The 16,945-nt window shown below is 41.1% G+C and overlaps 1 protein-coding gene across 3 annotated transcripts in view; it reads right to left on the bottom strand.

Annotated features, from left to right (window-relative positions):
- GRAMD2B (GRAM domain containing 2B) overlaps positions 1-16,945 on the bottom strand; it is a 97,977-nt gene that overhangs the window by 28,357 nt on the left and 52,675 nt on the right. The window contains exons 6-14 of one of the 3 annotated variants that reach the window (XM_059061587.2): positions 16,185-16,280; positions 14,241-14,312; positions 14,049-14,129; positions 11,208-11,319; positions 10,427-10,549; positions 9,733-9,820; positions 8,479-8,583; positions 5,850-5,943; positions 1,317-2,568 (exon numbers count right to left, since the gene is read on the bottom strand). In XM_059061587.2, coding sequence (XP_058917570.1) covers positions 2,527-2,568; positions 5,850-5,943; positions 8,479-8,583; positions 9,733-9,820; positions 10,427-10,549; positions 11,208-11,319; positions 14,049-14,129; positions 14,241-14,312; positions 16,185-16,280 — 813 coding nt within the window. In that variant the 3' untranslated portion in view covers positions 1,317-2,526. Of the gene's footprint in view, positions 1-1,316; positions 2,569-5,849; positions 5,944-8,478; positions 8,584-9,732; positions 9,821-10,426; positions 10,550-11,207; positions 11,320-14,048; positions 14,130-14,240; positions 14,313-16,184; positions 16,281-16,945 lie in introns of those variants that run through there. The other 2 variants (XM_067031507.1, XM_067031508.1) reach the window with 2 other exon arrangements.

Below are 16,945 nucleotides of genomic sequence, written 5' to 3'. Positions count from 1 at the left end.
ATATGTACCACGTCTTCTTTATCCATTCATCTGTCGATGGACATTTAGGTTGTTTCCATGTCTTGGCTATTGTGAATAGTGCTGCTATGAACATTGGGGTGCATGTATCTTTTTGAATTATAGTTTTGTCTGGTTATATGCCCAGGAGTGGGGTTGCTGGATCATATAATTCTATTTTTAGTTTTCTGAGGAACCTTCATACTGTTTTCCATAGTGGCTATACCAACTTAACATTCCCATCAACAGTGTAGGAGGGTTCCCTTTTCCACATCCTCTCATATGCTTACCTTTTTTAAAAAAATTATTATTTTAAAAAAATTTATTTATTTATTTTTGGCTGCATTGGGTCTTCATTGCTGCGCGTGGGCATTTCTCCAGTTGTGGTGAGCGGGGGCTACTCTGTTGTGGTGCGCAGGCTTGTCATTGCAGTGGCGTCTCTTGTTGCGGAGCATGGGCTCTAGGTGCACAGGCTTCAGTACTTGTAGTTCGTGGGCTGTAGAGCGCAGGCTTTGTAGTTGCAGCACACAGGCTTAGTTGCTCTGCGGCATGTGCGATCTTCCCAGACCAGGGCTTGAACCCATGTACCCTGCATTGGCCGGCGGATTCTCAACCACTGCGCCACCAGGGAAGCCCTATGCTTACCTTTTTAATGCTATTTTCTATGCCGTTTTTTGATAATACCATTCTAAATAGTGTCATAATTTAAGTGCTCTGCTATTGAATAATCTCTCATATTTTGCTGTTAAGGCTTCAAAGAATATTCTTGTATATAAATCCTTGACTAGATCTTTGCTTATTGGCCTGGTATAAATTCCTGGATAGCAGATTACTAATTCAGTGAAATTTGAACCATTTAAAGGCTCTTCACACAGTTGTAAAATTTCTCTCCAGAGGTGGCTGACCCACTCTTGAATCTCTAATGGGTTTTAACTATAGAGCATTGACATAGAACTTTTATAAAACCGGACTGTCAGACATGCAAACATTTTAAGAAATAATGAATATGGTTCCTATTAAGAGGAGTATACAATTTGCCTCACATGGCGATGTGCTTTAGAAACTTTGTAACATTTAATTTTCACAATGACATTTTCCCCTGGTACTTTTATCCTCATCAATAAAATGGGGGAAAATGACCAAATATTTTGCTTATGGTCACATAACTCATAAAATGAGGACCCAGGAATCAAGCACTGGTTTTGATTTCACAGTTAATTTTTCTTTCCTGTATGTCATTGCAACCCAAGAACTTAAATCAGTTTTTCGGAAGTGAATACTTGGGAGGAAGGAAGTATACAAACTGACAAAATACACCGTTGGCAGGGCATTTTAACCAATGAGTATTTATTAAAAGCTTGGGGTGCACCAGGCACAATTCTTGTCCAGTAGGCTAACAAATACAAATGATGTAACCAATTCACTTATTAGCTTATCTGATTAAACAAAATACATTTCATAGAAATGATTATAAAATGCATCATAAACAGAATATCTTTTATATTACAGATATTAGGGTACCTAAATAATTATGAATAAAAACCAGCCAACCCATATGGTAAATAGAAGTTAGCAAAACCACTAGTTAAATATTTTAGTCAGCAAAAGAGAAAAGCATGCTATCATCATGCTGAGATTGGTTTCAGCATTAATTACAGACATCCTATTTCAAAACACACACACAGTCCACCTACAATCTTAAAAATGCAGTGTTTTTCATCCTGCATCAAATCACTATCATACTTTTTGGTTTAAAGATTAGTTTTGGTTTCAAAGTAAGTTAATTTAGTACTTCAGTCTCATGTCTCACAAATTCTTGACCTGGGGTGGGTGAGAATCAGTCCTATTAGTTATTAGAGGAACAAAACATAAAATGAGATAGTTTAATCCACTTTGTCTGATACTCTTGCCAATACTCAACTGAGAAGTTAGGATATACAGGTGACTTAAACCAGAAGATAACAGCAGAAGGGAAAAAAGCAAAAACTAAAATGTTATTTGTTTGAAGCAAGTCTGTCCATTAGGGCTTTTTTGTTTCTTTTTGTCTTTTGGGAGAGTCATGGCAAATTCTTTAAAGGATCCTATCGAGTTTGTTGGCACACGATATGTCCCTTAGTTTGAAGGTTGGTTAAAAGGGGTGTACAGGAGAGAGGAGGCAGGTGGGTAGGACTGAAAAGGCATGGAGTGGAGGAGTATGTCAGTGTTGCTGACACAGTCACGATAACCCACTGAACCACAATCGTCCAAGTCTGCCAGGCCCTTCCTGAGACCTCCAGAGATGGGTCTGTTTTCTTTAGGCAGCAGCCCTGAAAACTTCCTCAGAGAGTCAAGGTCAAATTTTATTGCACAGGAACCAAAATTATTCCCCTTCCCCCCTTTCCTGAGCTGGAGACCTCCAAGGGCAAGCATGGCTGGGGCTGCCCATCTGCTCGCTCCTCTGGCCAGCAGGGAGCGCTCCACCAGAATGCCTGGGGAGCACCTACTTCAAGGGAAGTGCGAGGTTTTGCATTGGTCCAAGCTTCTGGCTGGTCAGTCACCATTCTCAAGTAGCTTTTGTAAGTTGTTTTGTATCTTGAAATAAGAGAAAAGCTCCTGTTATTACATAGAATGGAGTGTATTAAGGGCATATTTGCTATGGTCTGTATAATGCTTGAGCTTAACCTCTTCTATCTTGAATAAAAAAGCTACTCATGGCTTCAATTTAGATCAGGCAAATAAATGCATGATTGTGGCATAGAATTCTGTTTGACAAACCACTTTAAAATGAAAAAAGATAGGCTAAAGTTTTTTGGTTTTGTTTTTTTTTTTTTTTTTTTTTTTTGCAGTACGCGGGCCTCTCACGTTGCGGAGCACAGGCTCCGGACACGCAGGCTCAGCGGCCATGGCTCACGGGCCCAGTCGCTCCGCGGCATGTGGGACCTTCCCAGACCAGGGTACGAACCCGTGTCTCCTGCAGGCATCGGCAGGCGGACTCTCAACCACTGTGCCACCAGGGAAGCCCGGCTAAAAATTTTTGAAAGAGTGGCACAAAGATAAAAATGTCGATAGAGACTAAGTGAAACAGAACAAAAGCCCTTGCAACACCAGGTGTGACCCAAATGCATTCAGAGACAATGCGAAACCGGGCTTGACAAAGCCCATGTGATGGTCTGAATCGGACAAACATGACAAATAATGTTCAACACTCCTATTAGATATAACATTTCCCACAGACCCTGCCTATCTGTGGCTCTTAAGACCACAGTATAGTGTTGGGCATTGAAAATGTGCTTGGTAAATGTTTGTTGGGTAAATGAACTTTAAAGAATTCAGAGCAAGGAGTTTTCAAGAACCAATACTGTGAGGGAGTAGGGAACCCTATGGAACAAAAGAAAGAGAACATAGTCTTCTTTTGGAAGAACATTCTGTGGTGTCCTAGAGGCATACACAGGATAAGTGGAGAGGAAGAGATCTAATCAGTACGTGCCAGGAACATCATGTGTGCTCACCTTGACCACACACCACCACACACAGAGGCAGGTCTTATACACGAAGCTAAGGGCCAGAGATGCTACGTAACAAGACCAGTCACACAGTAAGTGGCAGAGTAGGGAAAAGAACAGACATCTGACTCCAATGTTCATGCTCTTTCTTCTGCACTGCCCCACCATTAATGCCGCTTCCAGTTCTAAGAAAATAAGTATTTACTCCTTTACCTGTAAAAGGCATTGCCTTCATCCCCCAAATTCCTACTTCATATCTTCCCTAGCTTCCCACAGGACCAAAGAGGAATGGAAAAGCAGGAGTGGGAAGGTAGAGAAAGAAATGAAATAAAAGACTGATGTCCAAAATATTTAAAACACCTACAAAGACAAAAACCCCAAAAGTAAAACAAAGGAGATAAATGGGCAATTTACAGAAGGCATATTACAGAAGGAAACCCATATGGCCAATATATATGTGAAAAGATGCTCAACCGCAGTAGTAATTAGGAAAATGCAAATACAAACCATAATGAGATTGGACTTCATACTCTTAGACTAGGAGGTAGGAGGGGGTCAGAATGGCCTAATGGTGCCCTTCTTAGAGAAACTGAGGAGACATTTGAAGCTAAGCTAGTTAGTTGACAAAGTCCTGCATAATCTATCAGTGGCAAGTGAAAAGGATGACTGAAAGGGCAGTGATGCCATGAACAGAAATGCGGAAGTTACAAGTGGGCAGATCAGGAGGCTGAGACATGACCAGTCCCTGCAGGAGAGTGGAAGGAAGTTGCTGGTACTGAGTAGAAAGAGCTGAGACCTGGCTCTGACTTTCCCACAGCACACAGCTGCTGTCCCCTGACCACGCACTGCTGCGTTACTACCAGCTTCCCTTTGCGGGGTGGAGGCTTGGGGGTGCAGACCGAGCAACAGCGCATGGGTGTGGCCTGGTGACTATTTTTATACTAAGATTCCTATGAGCAACGTGTGCACCTTATGACTTTTTACAACTTCAACACATGCATTTTGACCTTGAATCCCCTCTTCCCTTCTTCTGCTTTGGGACACAGGTTTCTGTTGGTACTGGAGGCCTCCTAGCCAAGTAGCTGGGCTCTGCACAAGACATGGCTAGCTGTCTGCCTGTTGTGGACGAGCTCTCCTGTTTTCCTGTCCCTCATTACAGAAAGTGGTATCCCAGCTGGGCCCGGCAGGGGAGGGGGAAGAAATGCGCGGGAGGGCAGCAGGGTTCCGTGTGCTCCCAGTCCAAAGAACACCACTGTGTGCCAGAGTGAACGAGAGAGAAAATTACCACCCCATTCTCTAGGTCAGCATGGAAGCATTTCATCAAAAAAATTTTATCTTCAATTCTTAGCAACTGACATTTTAGAAGGGAAAACAGTTCTGGTTGCTATCCCATACCTTCTCTAGCTTGACTGTGGATTTAAAAGAGAACATTTCCAAGCTTGCCCACCGATACAGTGATTCAGTGGGAATTATCTGTCCTGCCTTGGTTTAGAACAGAAGTATGCAGACTCCTTTGCTCTCCATACTTCAATGGTTAAATGCTAGATACCATTTAGTATTGCAAGACAAGCATAATTTGACTCATTTGTATTTCATGTTTCTTCCCAAGTGAGCATAACTGCACTATTGTGGGAAGCCACCAAATACTTGGCATTTGTGGCAGCAATTCGAATTGAACAACTCACTCTAAACCTTTCCTTTAAGGATAAGGGTCAAAATAAAGCATGAGACAGGGACAGACATGCTGAAAGGAGAAATAAGACATGTTAACTAGGTTTAACTCCGGGGATATTTCTGGGTGCCTACCTTCTCCTGTTCACCTCCCTATTCAGTGGCCTCATCCCCCAGGCCTAAGGTTGGATTCTGAGCAGCAGTAAAAGCAGAGGGCTTCGAAGCACAACTTGGGAGTCAGCCCTGGTTCAAATTCCAGTTCTGCCAGCTTTCTGGGTGTGTCTCCTGGAGCAAGTTCACTTGAAACTTGGCTTCTTTTGTCAGATGGGAACAATGGCATGTATCATAGAGAGACTGAATGCAAATATTTTCTGTATGGTGACAAGCAGCCTGGGTGGAGCTGGGGGCTGCCCTCTGGTTGGGGGCACTCCCTACCGTGCCCCTCCCCGAGCCCTGCGTCAGCCGACACTTACCATTGGGCCCTGTGGCACAGAGAATGATTTCTAACCAAGTGGGAAAACCACAAGGTCAACCAACAAGGAAGATGAGGTTGGAACCTATCTCTCAGTGGAAGATTCCCCCGGCTGCGTATGGTCATTTAGTTGGCCTGTTGCACAGCCATGCGTGTGTAACCCCTGCCCTGTGGCAGTGGACAGGCACTACTGCGATAACCCCCAACCCACGAAAGAGACCTGTCACCTTTTCTAGTCTCATTATGTTGGCTGTAAGCTCTCGGCACAGGACCTCCACATTTAACTGTACGTGTGACCCCGGGCTGGATGGTGCTGTCTGTCTGTAAGAACACAGAGAAGAATTACTGTGGGCAGGGATGGCAAAGAAAGAAGTGGAATGAACACAGTTTAAATTTATCTGACCAGAAAACTAGGTTATAATAGAAGACAGTGTGCATTTACCTTGTTCACATCAGAAAGGCCCTGCAGTAATCCTCAACTTCAGACTAGATGTTTAGGGGACTAAGTCTTCAAAGCTTAGCTGGAAATCTCTTAAGCTATTTTTGTTTAAGTGGCTACGTTGCGCCTCGGCTTCCAAACACAAATCAGACAATTATTCTCAAGCACGCAGTTTCTTAGACTACTTTTACTATCTCCCGATACCCTCTCTCTGCCCACAACTGCACGCATTTGCAAGGCTTACTGCTCTTCTCAGTCATGTATGTACTGTTTATAGGAGAAGCAATCAATTACACTAGAACTTTCATAATGTTTAGGAATGTCTTTAATCAAATTTCTGTTGATGTGTGACTTTTGCAGTTCCTTCTTTGAGACCTGCAGTACAAACATAATTGCCCTTGTCTAGTAATATAACCGATGTATTCACTATTCACCACTTGACTGTTAAAGGCATGGGCTCTTACTCTGAGGTCCACTGGGGTCCTATACCAGCTAAAACTGTAGGAAATTTAGAGATGTGTGTACATTTTCCCAGAGAGCTGCTCTAAAACCATTGATTAGATTTTCATGTTAAGGTTAAGAACCATGGTCTGTATCTCCTTTCTATTTCTTGGCTGTAATTTAATTTTAGATGTGAAGTTTTTAGATGGCATTGACTGGTCTAATTTATTTTACATAGGATCCATTTTTGAGACATAGGTACTTGGTAGCTTATCGATGATTATCTAAATATTAAGAAAGCAATCAGATGTTTTTCATTGAGTAGTACTGAAACAGTTTTTTCTTTGTCCTTGATCCAGAGCATCAAAATCTTAGATCCCCAAAAGGAAACAATCTAAATCTTCTGATTTCTAAACGAGGTATCTGAGACCCAAAGTACTGATTTATCCATGTGAAATTCTGACAATCCAAACCTTCCCGTCATGGGTATTCCCTGACCTTATATAATATGTGATCTTTGTGATTTTCCCTTTAAATGGTTGTTTTTCAAATTGTGTCTCCTCCTGGATTGATTATTTAAATAGTAGAATAAGTATTCCATTTGCCTTCCATTAGTGGAATTTCCCCCTCATCATCATCGTTAATTAAATGATAACAGGACATGAGGTACATTTTCCTAATAAAATCAACCCCTTATATGATAGTGAACTAATAGTTTGCAATAATGTAGAGCTACCTCCTAGCTCTAAGTGTATTATTAACATTTTGAACAACACGTGAGAGAGTAAGGGCAGGGTAAGAATTTATCCCAAACCAAGAATTTATCCAAAACCATTCATTAGACTTATTACTGGTTCAAATGTATACTTATGGTTCAGAAATAATTTGTGTACCAGCATTGCATAAACCATAGAACAAGACTTTTAGGTGACTGTTAAGACTATACAGAAAGGCCCTAGAATTGTATAGCATAATAGTTCTCAAAGTGTAGACCCCAGGCCAGCACCAGAAATTTGGAGAACGGGCCCTGTAATCTGTTTTAACAAGCCATCCAGATGATTCTGATACACACTGAAAATATCCTGACTCACTTCTCCGCTGTTCTTTATAAGCAACCACTGGTGACTAGGTTTTTGTAGTCATATAGACCCGAAACCGACCTGAAACCTGATTCTGTTAAAATTATTTCCCTGAGTCTCAGTTTCTTCATCTGTAAAATGGGAATAATAGCCATCTTATAAGGTTATGGTGAAGGTATGAGGAAACTATATCTGTGTGTGAAAGATCTACTGTAATAGATCTCTAGCACACAGTACTTACTCTGTAAAGAAATATCTCTACTATTAAAACCTCAGGTAAAAGTATGCTTTAAACATGGAATACTTTATTTTACTTTTTAGAGAATGTGTCAAAATCCTCATGTAAATGGGTTTAAAGGAAAGACCACTATGTCAATAGAATTAGGTTAGGCATGTTAAAAATACTGTGGTAGAAAATCTTCACAGACACATTCAACTAATTACTAGTCACATGGATCTTTATAGTGGTCAAGAGTTTTGTAAATAAGTGAGTTCATACAAAGAGTTACATATGATGAAATGTGCTGAGTTACTTGAATTGCTTCTTTTCTCTGAATGTCTTGACTCATTACCATTGTACAAAGATAAACTTGACTATTTTAATAAATGGGCCAAGGTCACAACTGAGTCTTAGGATAAGAGAACAAGATAATGTAAAATTAGGCTTGTTTCTTGCCTTACCACTGGCGACACTATAGCAACTCAAGAACATGAAGAGTCAGGTCATTTATTTCTAGGACCCTCCTACTCATTACTTTCCACATATACACTTAACAAAATGTTTCATACAGAATGTATCCTCAATTAATGCTTGCTAAGAAGGATGCCAAGCTCAGGTCAAACATTATACTCATGTGAACAGCAAGCAGAAGACAGCACTGGAGGGAATAGTCTTACTCAGTCTGATGGGTGTCCACAATGGAGGTTAGTGACCCCAGCTGCTCCTCCAGAGAATTAATTCTGTATCTCATGTAGAAGGTCGAGATGATTAGTGCACAGACACTGGAAAGGGATAAAAGAGAAATTCCCAATAGGTTAGTGGCCAGGACCTGATTGATCTTCATAAAACAGGAACCTCAGAGGCAACACTGTACATTTGAGGCAAGGTATTTTCCAAAATAACTTGGCTACAGAGACTTCAAAAGTCTTTTTTCAACAGACTGATGGCTAGCACCAAACTTTAGAACTAGAAGGATATTGAAAATTCTCTGTTTCCCCAATTTACACATAATGGCATTTCAGTAGTCTCACTCAAGGCCAGCCAACATAGATTCCCGAGCTAGCGCCTCTCCTCCCACCAGGTACTGTTGAAGGCCCTGGCCAGCGAGTGTCCGGTCTCGTGACTCACATTCTCCGCTTTATCTGGAAACCAAACTGCAGATCCTTCTTGGTTCTGAGGAACAGTCTAGAACTGGGTCAGGTTATTTTCAGAAGAACAACTGGCTAGAAGCTACAGGCTAGTTACAGGCTAGAAGCTGAGAGGGAACTTAAAAAAGTCAATGCCTAAGTTTTCAATAAAGGGGATGACATTTTCAAGTTGTTTTGGTCTCTATCCAGAGGACACGGGAGAGATGGAAAAATAAACATGAACAAAGATGCTTCATAATTCAGGAAACAATTTCCTAACTAAGAGGATCTACTTAGAACTTAGTCTTCTGCTGGATTTGGCATATTTTGCTTTTCCTTCCTTTCTTCTCACTATTTATTTAAATAAGAAAGGGATGAATATGAAAAGGTGACCTAAGTTTAAGAAAAAAGGTGTTGGGGCTTCCCTGGTGGTGCGGTGGTTGGGAGTCAACGCAGGGGGCGTGGGTTCGTGCCCCGGTCCGGGAGGATACCGCGTGCCGCGGAGCAGCTGGGCCCTTGAGCCATGGCCGCTGAGCCTGCGCGTCCGGAGCCTGTGCTCCGCGACGGAAGAGGCCACAGCAGTGAGGGGCCCGCGTACCGCAAAAAAACAAAACAAAACAAAACAAAAAAACAAAAAAAAAAATAAGAAAAAAGGTGTTGAAATCGGAGACAAAAAATTCCCCGTAAAAGATTTGGGTCATATTAGAGGCAACTGAGATTCACAATGGCTCTTGGTAACACGATGACATTATTCCTGTAGTGAAATGAATCATTAAGTCATTCATAATAGATACACTTACTTACACAATTGCATAGAATATAAGAATATGGTGGAGAGTTGGACATTTCTGAGACTTTACTCTGGGTATGATTCCAATGGTTTCTGACTGACCTGTTGGGTGGAAAACAAAAAGCTTCTGTTTAAAAATGATAACACATTTTCTTCGCACACCAGTATCCCTATAGGGAAGAAGTGCTTGAGAGACAGAATTATTTCCAGGTAATAAAAACCAGAGGAAATACTAACCAAAGCCTTCGCTTCTCATTTTAATCAGTAGTTACAATTCCTTCCCACATGTTGCATTCAATACAAATCTATCGAGAGCCTTCTCTGTGCCAAGCATTGTGATGGAGTGACTGGTGAACAATACAGACCCCATCCTTGATCTCCTACCAGTACAACTGGTAAGCAGTTATTAAAATAATCAGTAAATAATAATAAAACAACGTGAGTTTTACTGGTAATTTTTGAATCACAATCTCAAAGTATTCAGAATAATGAAAGGTCTTCCACGAAGGCTGTTCACCTTTGTATGCCCCACAGTAAAGCATGGAACTGGGTACGGTTTGTTGAGTGAATAAATGAATTAACATGCCAAGACCTACAGCAGGAACGGAGGGGGAGGGAATAGCAAAGGCAGTCCAAGTGAAACATGAGGGCCCTCTCAAAGGTACAGGCAGTTGCCCACCCCTGCCCCCCAAATAATCCATTCCTTACCATGCCCAGGGAGACTCTTGGCTTTTCCTTCAGGCACTCTGTTCACAAGGGCATCTGCCCGAGTTGGTTTTGCTTCTCCCTTGGAGACATTCAGAACTGTCTGGGATTCTGTCACATGGAAATCTACCAAGATGAAACGGGGCTGGGTAAGCTTTCTCCCCAGTGCGTTTAAACACATAGGATCAACCACAAAGCAAATCAATCCCTTAATAAGCATAAGGGCTAAAGAATACAAATGGATCTTCTTACAAGCTGGTTGAGTGGTTTGGGGATGAAATCCAATGTTCAAGCAAATAAGAAATAAAATGATACAAGGGCAGTCTGTCCTTATCCCACTGACTCATGGGGACGATTCAGCTATAATAATATTACTAAAGAAGAGATAAGAAAATATTGCATGTTTCTGTCTTTCAACCACTCCAATATTATGTCTATTTAAGAGACTTTTTTTTTTTTTTTTTCTTTTTTGTCACACCATGTGGCTTGTGGGATTTTAGTTCACCGACCAGGGATTGAACCTGGGCCCTCGGCAGTGAGAGCATGGAACCCTAACCACTGGACCGCCAGGGAATTCCCAAAGAGACATTTGTTAAATGTGTACTACCACATAGGCAATTCCTTTTCCTTGAACTTTCAAACTACCCTTTGTTTACAGTCCCTTCCTAATTGTTAGCTCAGAAGGTGTGTTGTTTTTTGGTTGGTTTTGGTTTTGGTTTTTGGTTGAGCTAAGGACGTTTTGTGGAGAATTAAATTTCAGTAAAGATACAAAAATCTCCCAGACCTCGAGAGTTCTCAGATTCAGGAGTCTGGGATCCAGAACTGCTGTATCCTTCCATGTCTTGCCTTCTTTGCCGTACCACTCCATCCAGATCTGAGAATTCATCGTTGAAATCCTGAAGGGAAATAATGAAATGAAGAGAGAGGCCCATTTCCCTTTATTCAACAGACAGGACTTTGTAACCTCCAGGCCTTTCACTTAGGCCTGACCTATAAAAAATGGAAAAGAAGGAAGGATTACCCCATACTTCTGGGTTTCCTCAACAGATCACAGAGTATCTGGTTACTGATTTTTCTGGGCAGTTAGAATTCTGTTAACAAACAGTGGCCAACTCGTTTGAAATAACAAATGTCTAGGAAAAAAACTGGGATGCTGATGTTTGAAAAGCTCCTAGGGTAAAGCTAGAGAAGTCTCATTAGCATTTTGTAATGAGAAAAAGTGACCAAAACAGACATATACAAGACAAAAAAGTAGCTAGAAAGTTCTAGATGCATGTTCTAAATGCAGAGAAAGGTTTTCTCAAATTATAGTTCTAAAAAGGTATTGGAAATAGAAAAGGGAAAATGGCTTTAGCAAATTAGACACCGAAAGGAAAGTTTTAGCTTTTTTCTTCCCTCGAACAAATCAAAACAGGGTCAGTAACATTACTTCTAAATGACAAAAGGGTGAGAGAGGAGTGAGGAGTGGGGGGAAAAATCAAGATTTTTTTACTGTGTATCCCACTTGTTCCCCAAAGTGCTTAGGAAATGAAGAGACAAGACACGTCACTAAAATGTCGCGGTGAAGGTACAATTCAGCAAGCTTTTCACAAATTATTTAGCTGCCAAGTGAAGAAGAGGAGACATATCTTGTAAGCAAATTTCCAACCTTTCACCTTCAACTAGCTGTCTCTTGATCATTTCAATAGTCATTTCAATTTCATGCAGGAAGTTATAGGGCAAGGAAAATTTTAAAATTCAAGTCTCATCAATTTAATAATTATTAATTGAACACCCACTATGGATCAGGCAGTATGCAAAGCTCCACACACATATGACTGTGCCTGATCTTCACAGCCACGTCAGGAGCCTGGCATTTTACTAGATGGGGAAGCTGAGTCAGAGCAGTTAAAGAGCTTGCCCCATGGCATAGCTCAGCTGGGTGGAAACCAGATTTGAAACCATGTTTGAGGGATTCCAAATCATAAGTGTTTCATTCTATTTTGTACTGTTTCTCACTATTTTTTGAGGTAGATTTTTTAAAAATTGAGATAAAATTCACCAGTTTAAGTACACAATGTAGTGGTTTTTAGAATAATTACATTGTCGTACAACCATCACCACTGTCTTATTTCACAATACGTCCATCTCCCCCCAGAAAGAAGCCCTTTACCCGTTAGCATTCACTCCCAATCCCGTCCCCTGGCAACAACTAATGCATTTTCTGCCCATATGGATTTGTCTGTTCTGGACATTTCATATACATGGAATCATACAACATGTGGCCTTTTGTGTCTGCCTTCTTCCACTAAGCATTATGTGTTCAAGGTTCGTCCATGTTGTATTATGTATCAGTAGTTCTTCATTTTTATGGTCAAATAATATTTCACTGTAGGGATATATTACATTTTATTTATCCATTTATTAGCTGATGGCTATCAGGGTTGCTTCCACTTTTTGGCTATGAGTATAATGCAGCTATGAACATTCTGGTTTAAGTTTTTGTGTGAACACGCTTTCAATCCCTGTACTTTTTAACAGCTCTCAAAAAAAAAAAAAAAAAAAGATTCGTAGGGCTTCCCTGGTGGCGCAGTGGTTAGGAATCCACCTGCCAATGAGGGGGACACGGGTTCAAGCCCTGGTCCGGGAAGATCCCATATGCTGTGGATAAACTAAGCCCGTGCACCACAACTACTGAGCCTGCGCTCTAGAGCCCGTGAGCCACAACTACTGAAGCCCATGCGCCTAGACCCCGTGCTCTGCAACAAGAGAAGCCACCACAATGAGAAGCCCGTGCACCGCAACGAAGAGTAGCCCCCGCTTGTCACAACTAGACAAGGCCTGTGCGCAGCGACAAAGACCCAACGCAGCCATAAATAAATAAATTAATTAATTAAGTAAGTTAAAAAAAAATTGTAGATGTTGAAACTCTGGGCTCATACTGCTTCACCAAAGGTATTAAAACATTTAACAATTATCAATTTGGGAACAACCATTTGAACAACACAGCTAGGACTCTCTTGGGCTTGCATGATACCATCACAGGTACAGATCTTGTACAAATCGGGGGAGCTACTTCCTGTTCGAGATTTACTCTGTAGTCAGAAAGTCTAAGGGAATCAAAGAATCTCTACCTCTTGGGCATTACAGCTTTCTTCTTTTACGGTTATTTCTGGGTATCCCTCATCTTCTCTACTAAGCTGTAAAGACTTTGAAGGCAAGAACTAGTTTTCATTTTTCCTGGTGTCCTTATGGGTACACTAGCATGGTGCCTTGAACATAGAAGGCATTCAGTGACTTGTGGGATGAATCATGCCCTACCTAAATAGACTGGTGAATCCCTCTAAAACAACACCGACAAACACAGAGCAAGATTTGCTGAATACCTCCGTGGACCAGTAACTGGCTAAAACAGTGCCCTATCACGTTTCTTTTCTTTTGCAGGGTGACTCTTCAATTACCTGAAAAAGTTGATGACCTCCTATGGTCCCCTCTTCTTCAGGACAGAAATGCCCTGTTTCTTCAACTTTGCCTCCAATACTGTGGTCCTAAGTTCCTCCCGCACCCTGGTCATGGTGTAAGGAGAAGTGTGATGTGGGACCTACTCACTTTCTTTTGCATTTAGATAGTTATGTAGGCAACTCACCAGAGGCAGAGATGAAGGGCGGTCTGCCTGGAAACTGTTTTCAAGAGAAGATGGATTGGGACTGTTGCCAATACTTGTATTCTGAAATTATCGAAACAAAATTATTTTTACAAAATGAAAAAACCAGATCAACTACAAAACCATAAGAAATACAGAAGAGAGACAGCAATTGAGGCTCAGAGATGTACTCACTTCTAAGTGTCCACACACAGATTTTAGTAGTTTGTAAGTTGAATCTCTGGAGAGTAAGGAAACAAATATGTACTGAAAAACAAAATAATTATTTAATTATTAACAGATACTGCTCGACTAGAAGTGAGTGTTCAGAGTTTAAAAATTTATCTGTATATTTTTTCATTTTCAAACACCATAGACTATATTCTATACCGAGTCTATATTCTCATTCCACTCAGCCACACATTCAGTTTTTATTCCATTCCTGGAATAAAGTGAATATATTCTCCCACAATAGCAACAAAACTCTCAAACCCAACTTAAATAATACAGAAATGTAGAGCAAAATGAAAGCTCCGGTGCTCAGACATAGGTGCCCCAAACAAGCATGGATGGAAAAGACCTGGATAGTAAAGAAAGGCCAGTTGTATTCACCAGGTCCTCTTTTAAGCCTCTCTCCCTCCCTTCCCCGCCCCCCTTTTAGAAGGTATTTAACAATTCCCAAGGGTCTGCTTTCTCTGCTCTGACCTAGATTTCCATTGAAAATGTCCTAGCCACTCTAAAAGGCTCATTCTTTTTCAAGCCACTTCCAGATTCTTTCTTGTACAAATATGGAGATTTTCTGGTGAACGCTTATAAGTAAGTTATGGGAAAGAAGTCAAGTCAGAGCTAGACAAGTAATTTGGAGACAAATAACACAGGGAAAAATGATTTTACCATAAACCACACAATGAGAAATAAAAAAGTTCACACTTTTTCCATCTATTTGAGCCACAGCATCTTTTCACACCCCCTTTCCAAAGTTTGTGATTACCCTCTCTTGCATTCCCATGAGAGAACCTGGTATACTTTCCGAGCAAATACTGTATTCTAAAGTAGTTAACATTACGGGTTCTGGCATTAGACCGGGTTGCAAATTTTGGCTCTGTTACCTACCAAGTGGGTGACACTGGGCAAACTCTTAGTTTCAGTTTTCTTAACAATCCCCATCCCTTACAGTACGGTAGTGTGGAATAAATGTGTAAATATAAGGAAAGCATTCTGTGTACGCCTGGCAAGAAGTACCTGATGCTTGTTAGCCATTCGTATTAACAATGTATATATATAGAAACAGATATTAACATATTTCCTAGCTCATCAGAATGGCCTCTCTTAATATTTCCTTCTTTCTCCTTCGCCCTTTAAGTTATTCAGTATGATTAGAAATGAAATGTAGCTTTTATGCTTTCATAAAAATAGTAGGTAAAAAAAAAAAGAATTTCAAGTGAAACATGAGTAACCAAACCATTCTACTCTCTCTCTCGCCAAGGTGAAACACACATCGCTCTCCATGCAAATATTTTAGGTTGCCCATGTCTGGGGTAGCCCAACAGTCAATGACAGCTCCGGAAATTCTGTATTGAGGAGGGGTAGTTAAGGCAACCTGGAGGCAAAGAGGGCCTAGGAACTGGTCCTCAAGCTGAACTTGAATAGCAAGCCCAAGTTTTACGTCTTTAGGTTGGCTCTGGGGAGGCACCAATGGAGGTTATGGGGAGGCTGGCCAACCCCGCCCCAGGGACTCATACCGCCCTGCCGCACCCTGTGAATAAGGTGGTGGTGATGGTGGCATTTTAAATAATAATAAAGAAATGAAATATATCCCTGTAGCCTGACCTGACCTAACAGATGTTAGGGAAAAGGAAGTTGGGAAAGAATTTTACTTTTTTGACTTTGGTCAAGTAAATATAATGAAGTCAGCAGGAAATTCAAAATTTGCAACTATTACATTAGAGTAAATCACCTTGTCAGGGGAAACAACACGACACAAATGTCTAAAGGCTGTGATTTCAAAAATTAGTCTTACAGAGTAACTCTTGATTCATGGTATTATGGTTCAGGGTCTTGGTCCTCCGCAAGAAGCCCCTAAGGCAATGAAACCCAGAGTAGGACAAAGCAGGGTGTCTGCGCCTGCTGCGTACTCACCCTGTCTGTGACTGTCGCTATAATCAGGGCATTTGGCACCAGAAGGGCAGTTTTGGTTTTCTTTATCAGGGTTACCGAGAAAGCCGGAATAGAGATCTGAAACAGAATCACTGAGTTAACATAGGTTCAGGCTTCACAGAGCAGCACTCCAAATCTTCATGTTAAAGGAAAAATTCAAAAAAGATAAAACCAGCAGCAAGCTCTTCAGCCTCCATGAAGAAAAGTGAATCTTAGAAGAGTGTCACCAAGATCTCAGTGTGGTATTTACAAAGCTGGAGGATAAATCTGGATCATCAAGTCTACAGAAGGGTTTGGTGGGAAACCTGGGACACGCGAATAGAATGCAAAATGTACAGCCATTTTAAAGGTAATCCCAAGGCTCTAAAGAAGTTACACGCTTGTGGTCATCTACTTTGAGCTCGTCTCCACACACCCTGCTCTTTTCTGTTCTTAGGGAAAAAGGCTGAAAAGCACTGGTATAGTAGACCCATTTTTGAACAGGAAGTCTGGGGCCTGAATTCTCAGTTCTATTACTATCCACATGACTTATTCAACCTTGTAAGCTAGCCTTTCTTGGCCTTGGTTTCCTGACTTATAAAATAGAGACAGTCTTACCTATTTCCCAGGATTTTCTGTGGATTAAATGAGATAATAGATGGAAAATGCCTAGCACTCAATAAAAATGTCATTCATTTCCTCATCTGTCTCATAAAAACAGAGGATGGGTGAAATACAAGCATCTCTTAAGTTCTTTTCTGGCT

Source organism: Kogia breviceps, chromosome 4 (genome assembly GCF_026419965.1).
Source record: "Kogia breviceps isolate mKogBre1 chromosome 4, mKogBre1 haplotype 1, whole genome shotgun sequence".
NCBI classification, from domain to species: Eukaryota; Metazoa; Chordata; class Mammalia; order Artiodactyla; family Physeteridae; genus Kogia; species Kogia breviceps.
Note: the sequence above shows the minus strand (reverse complement) of the source record. Positions and strands in the feature narration are given on the sequence as shown.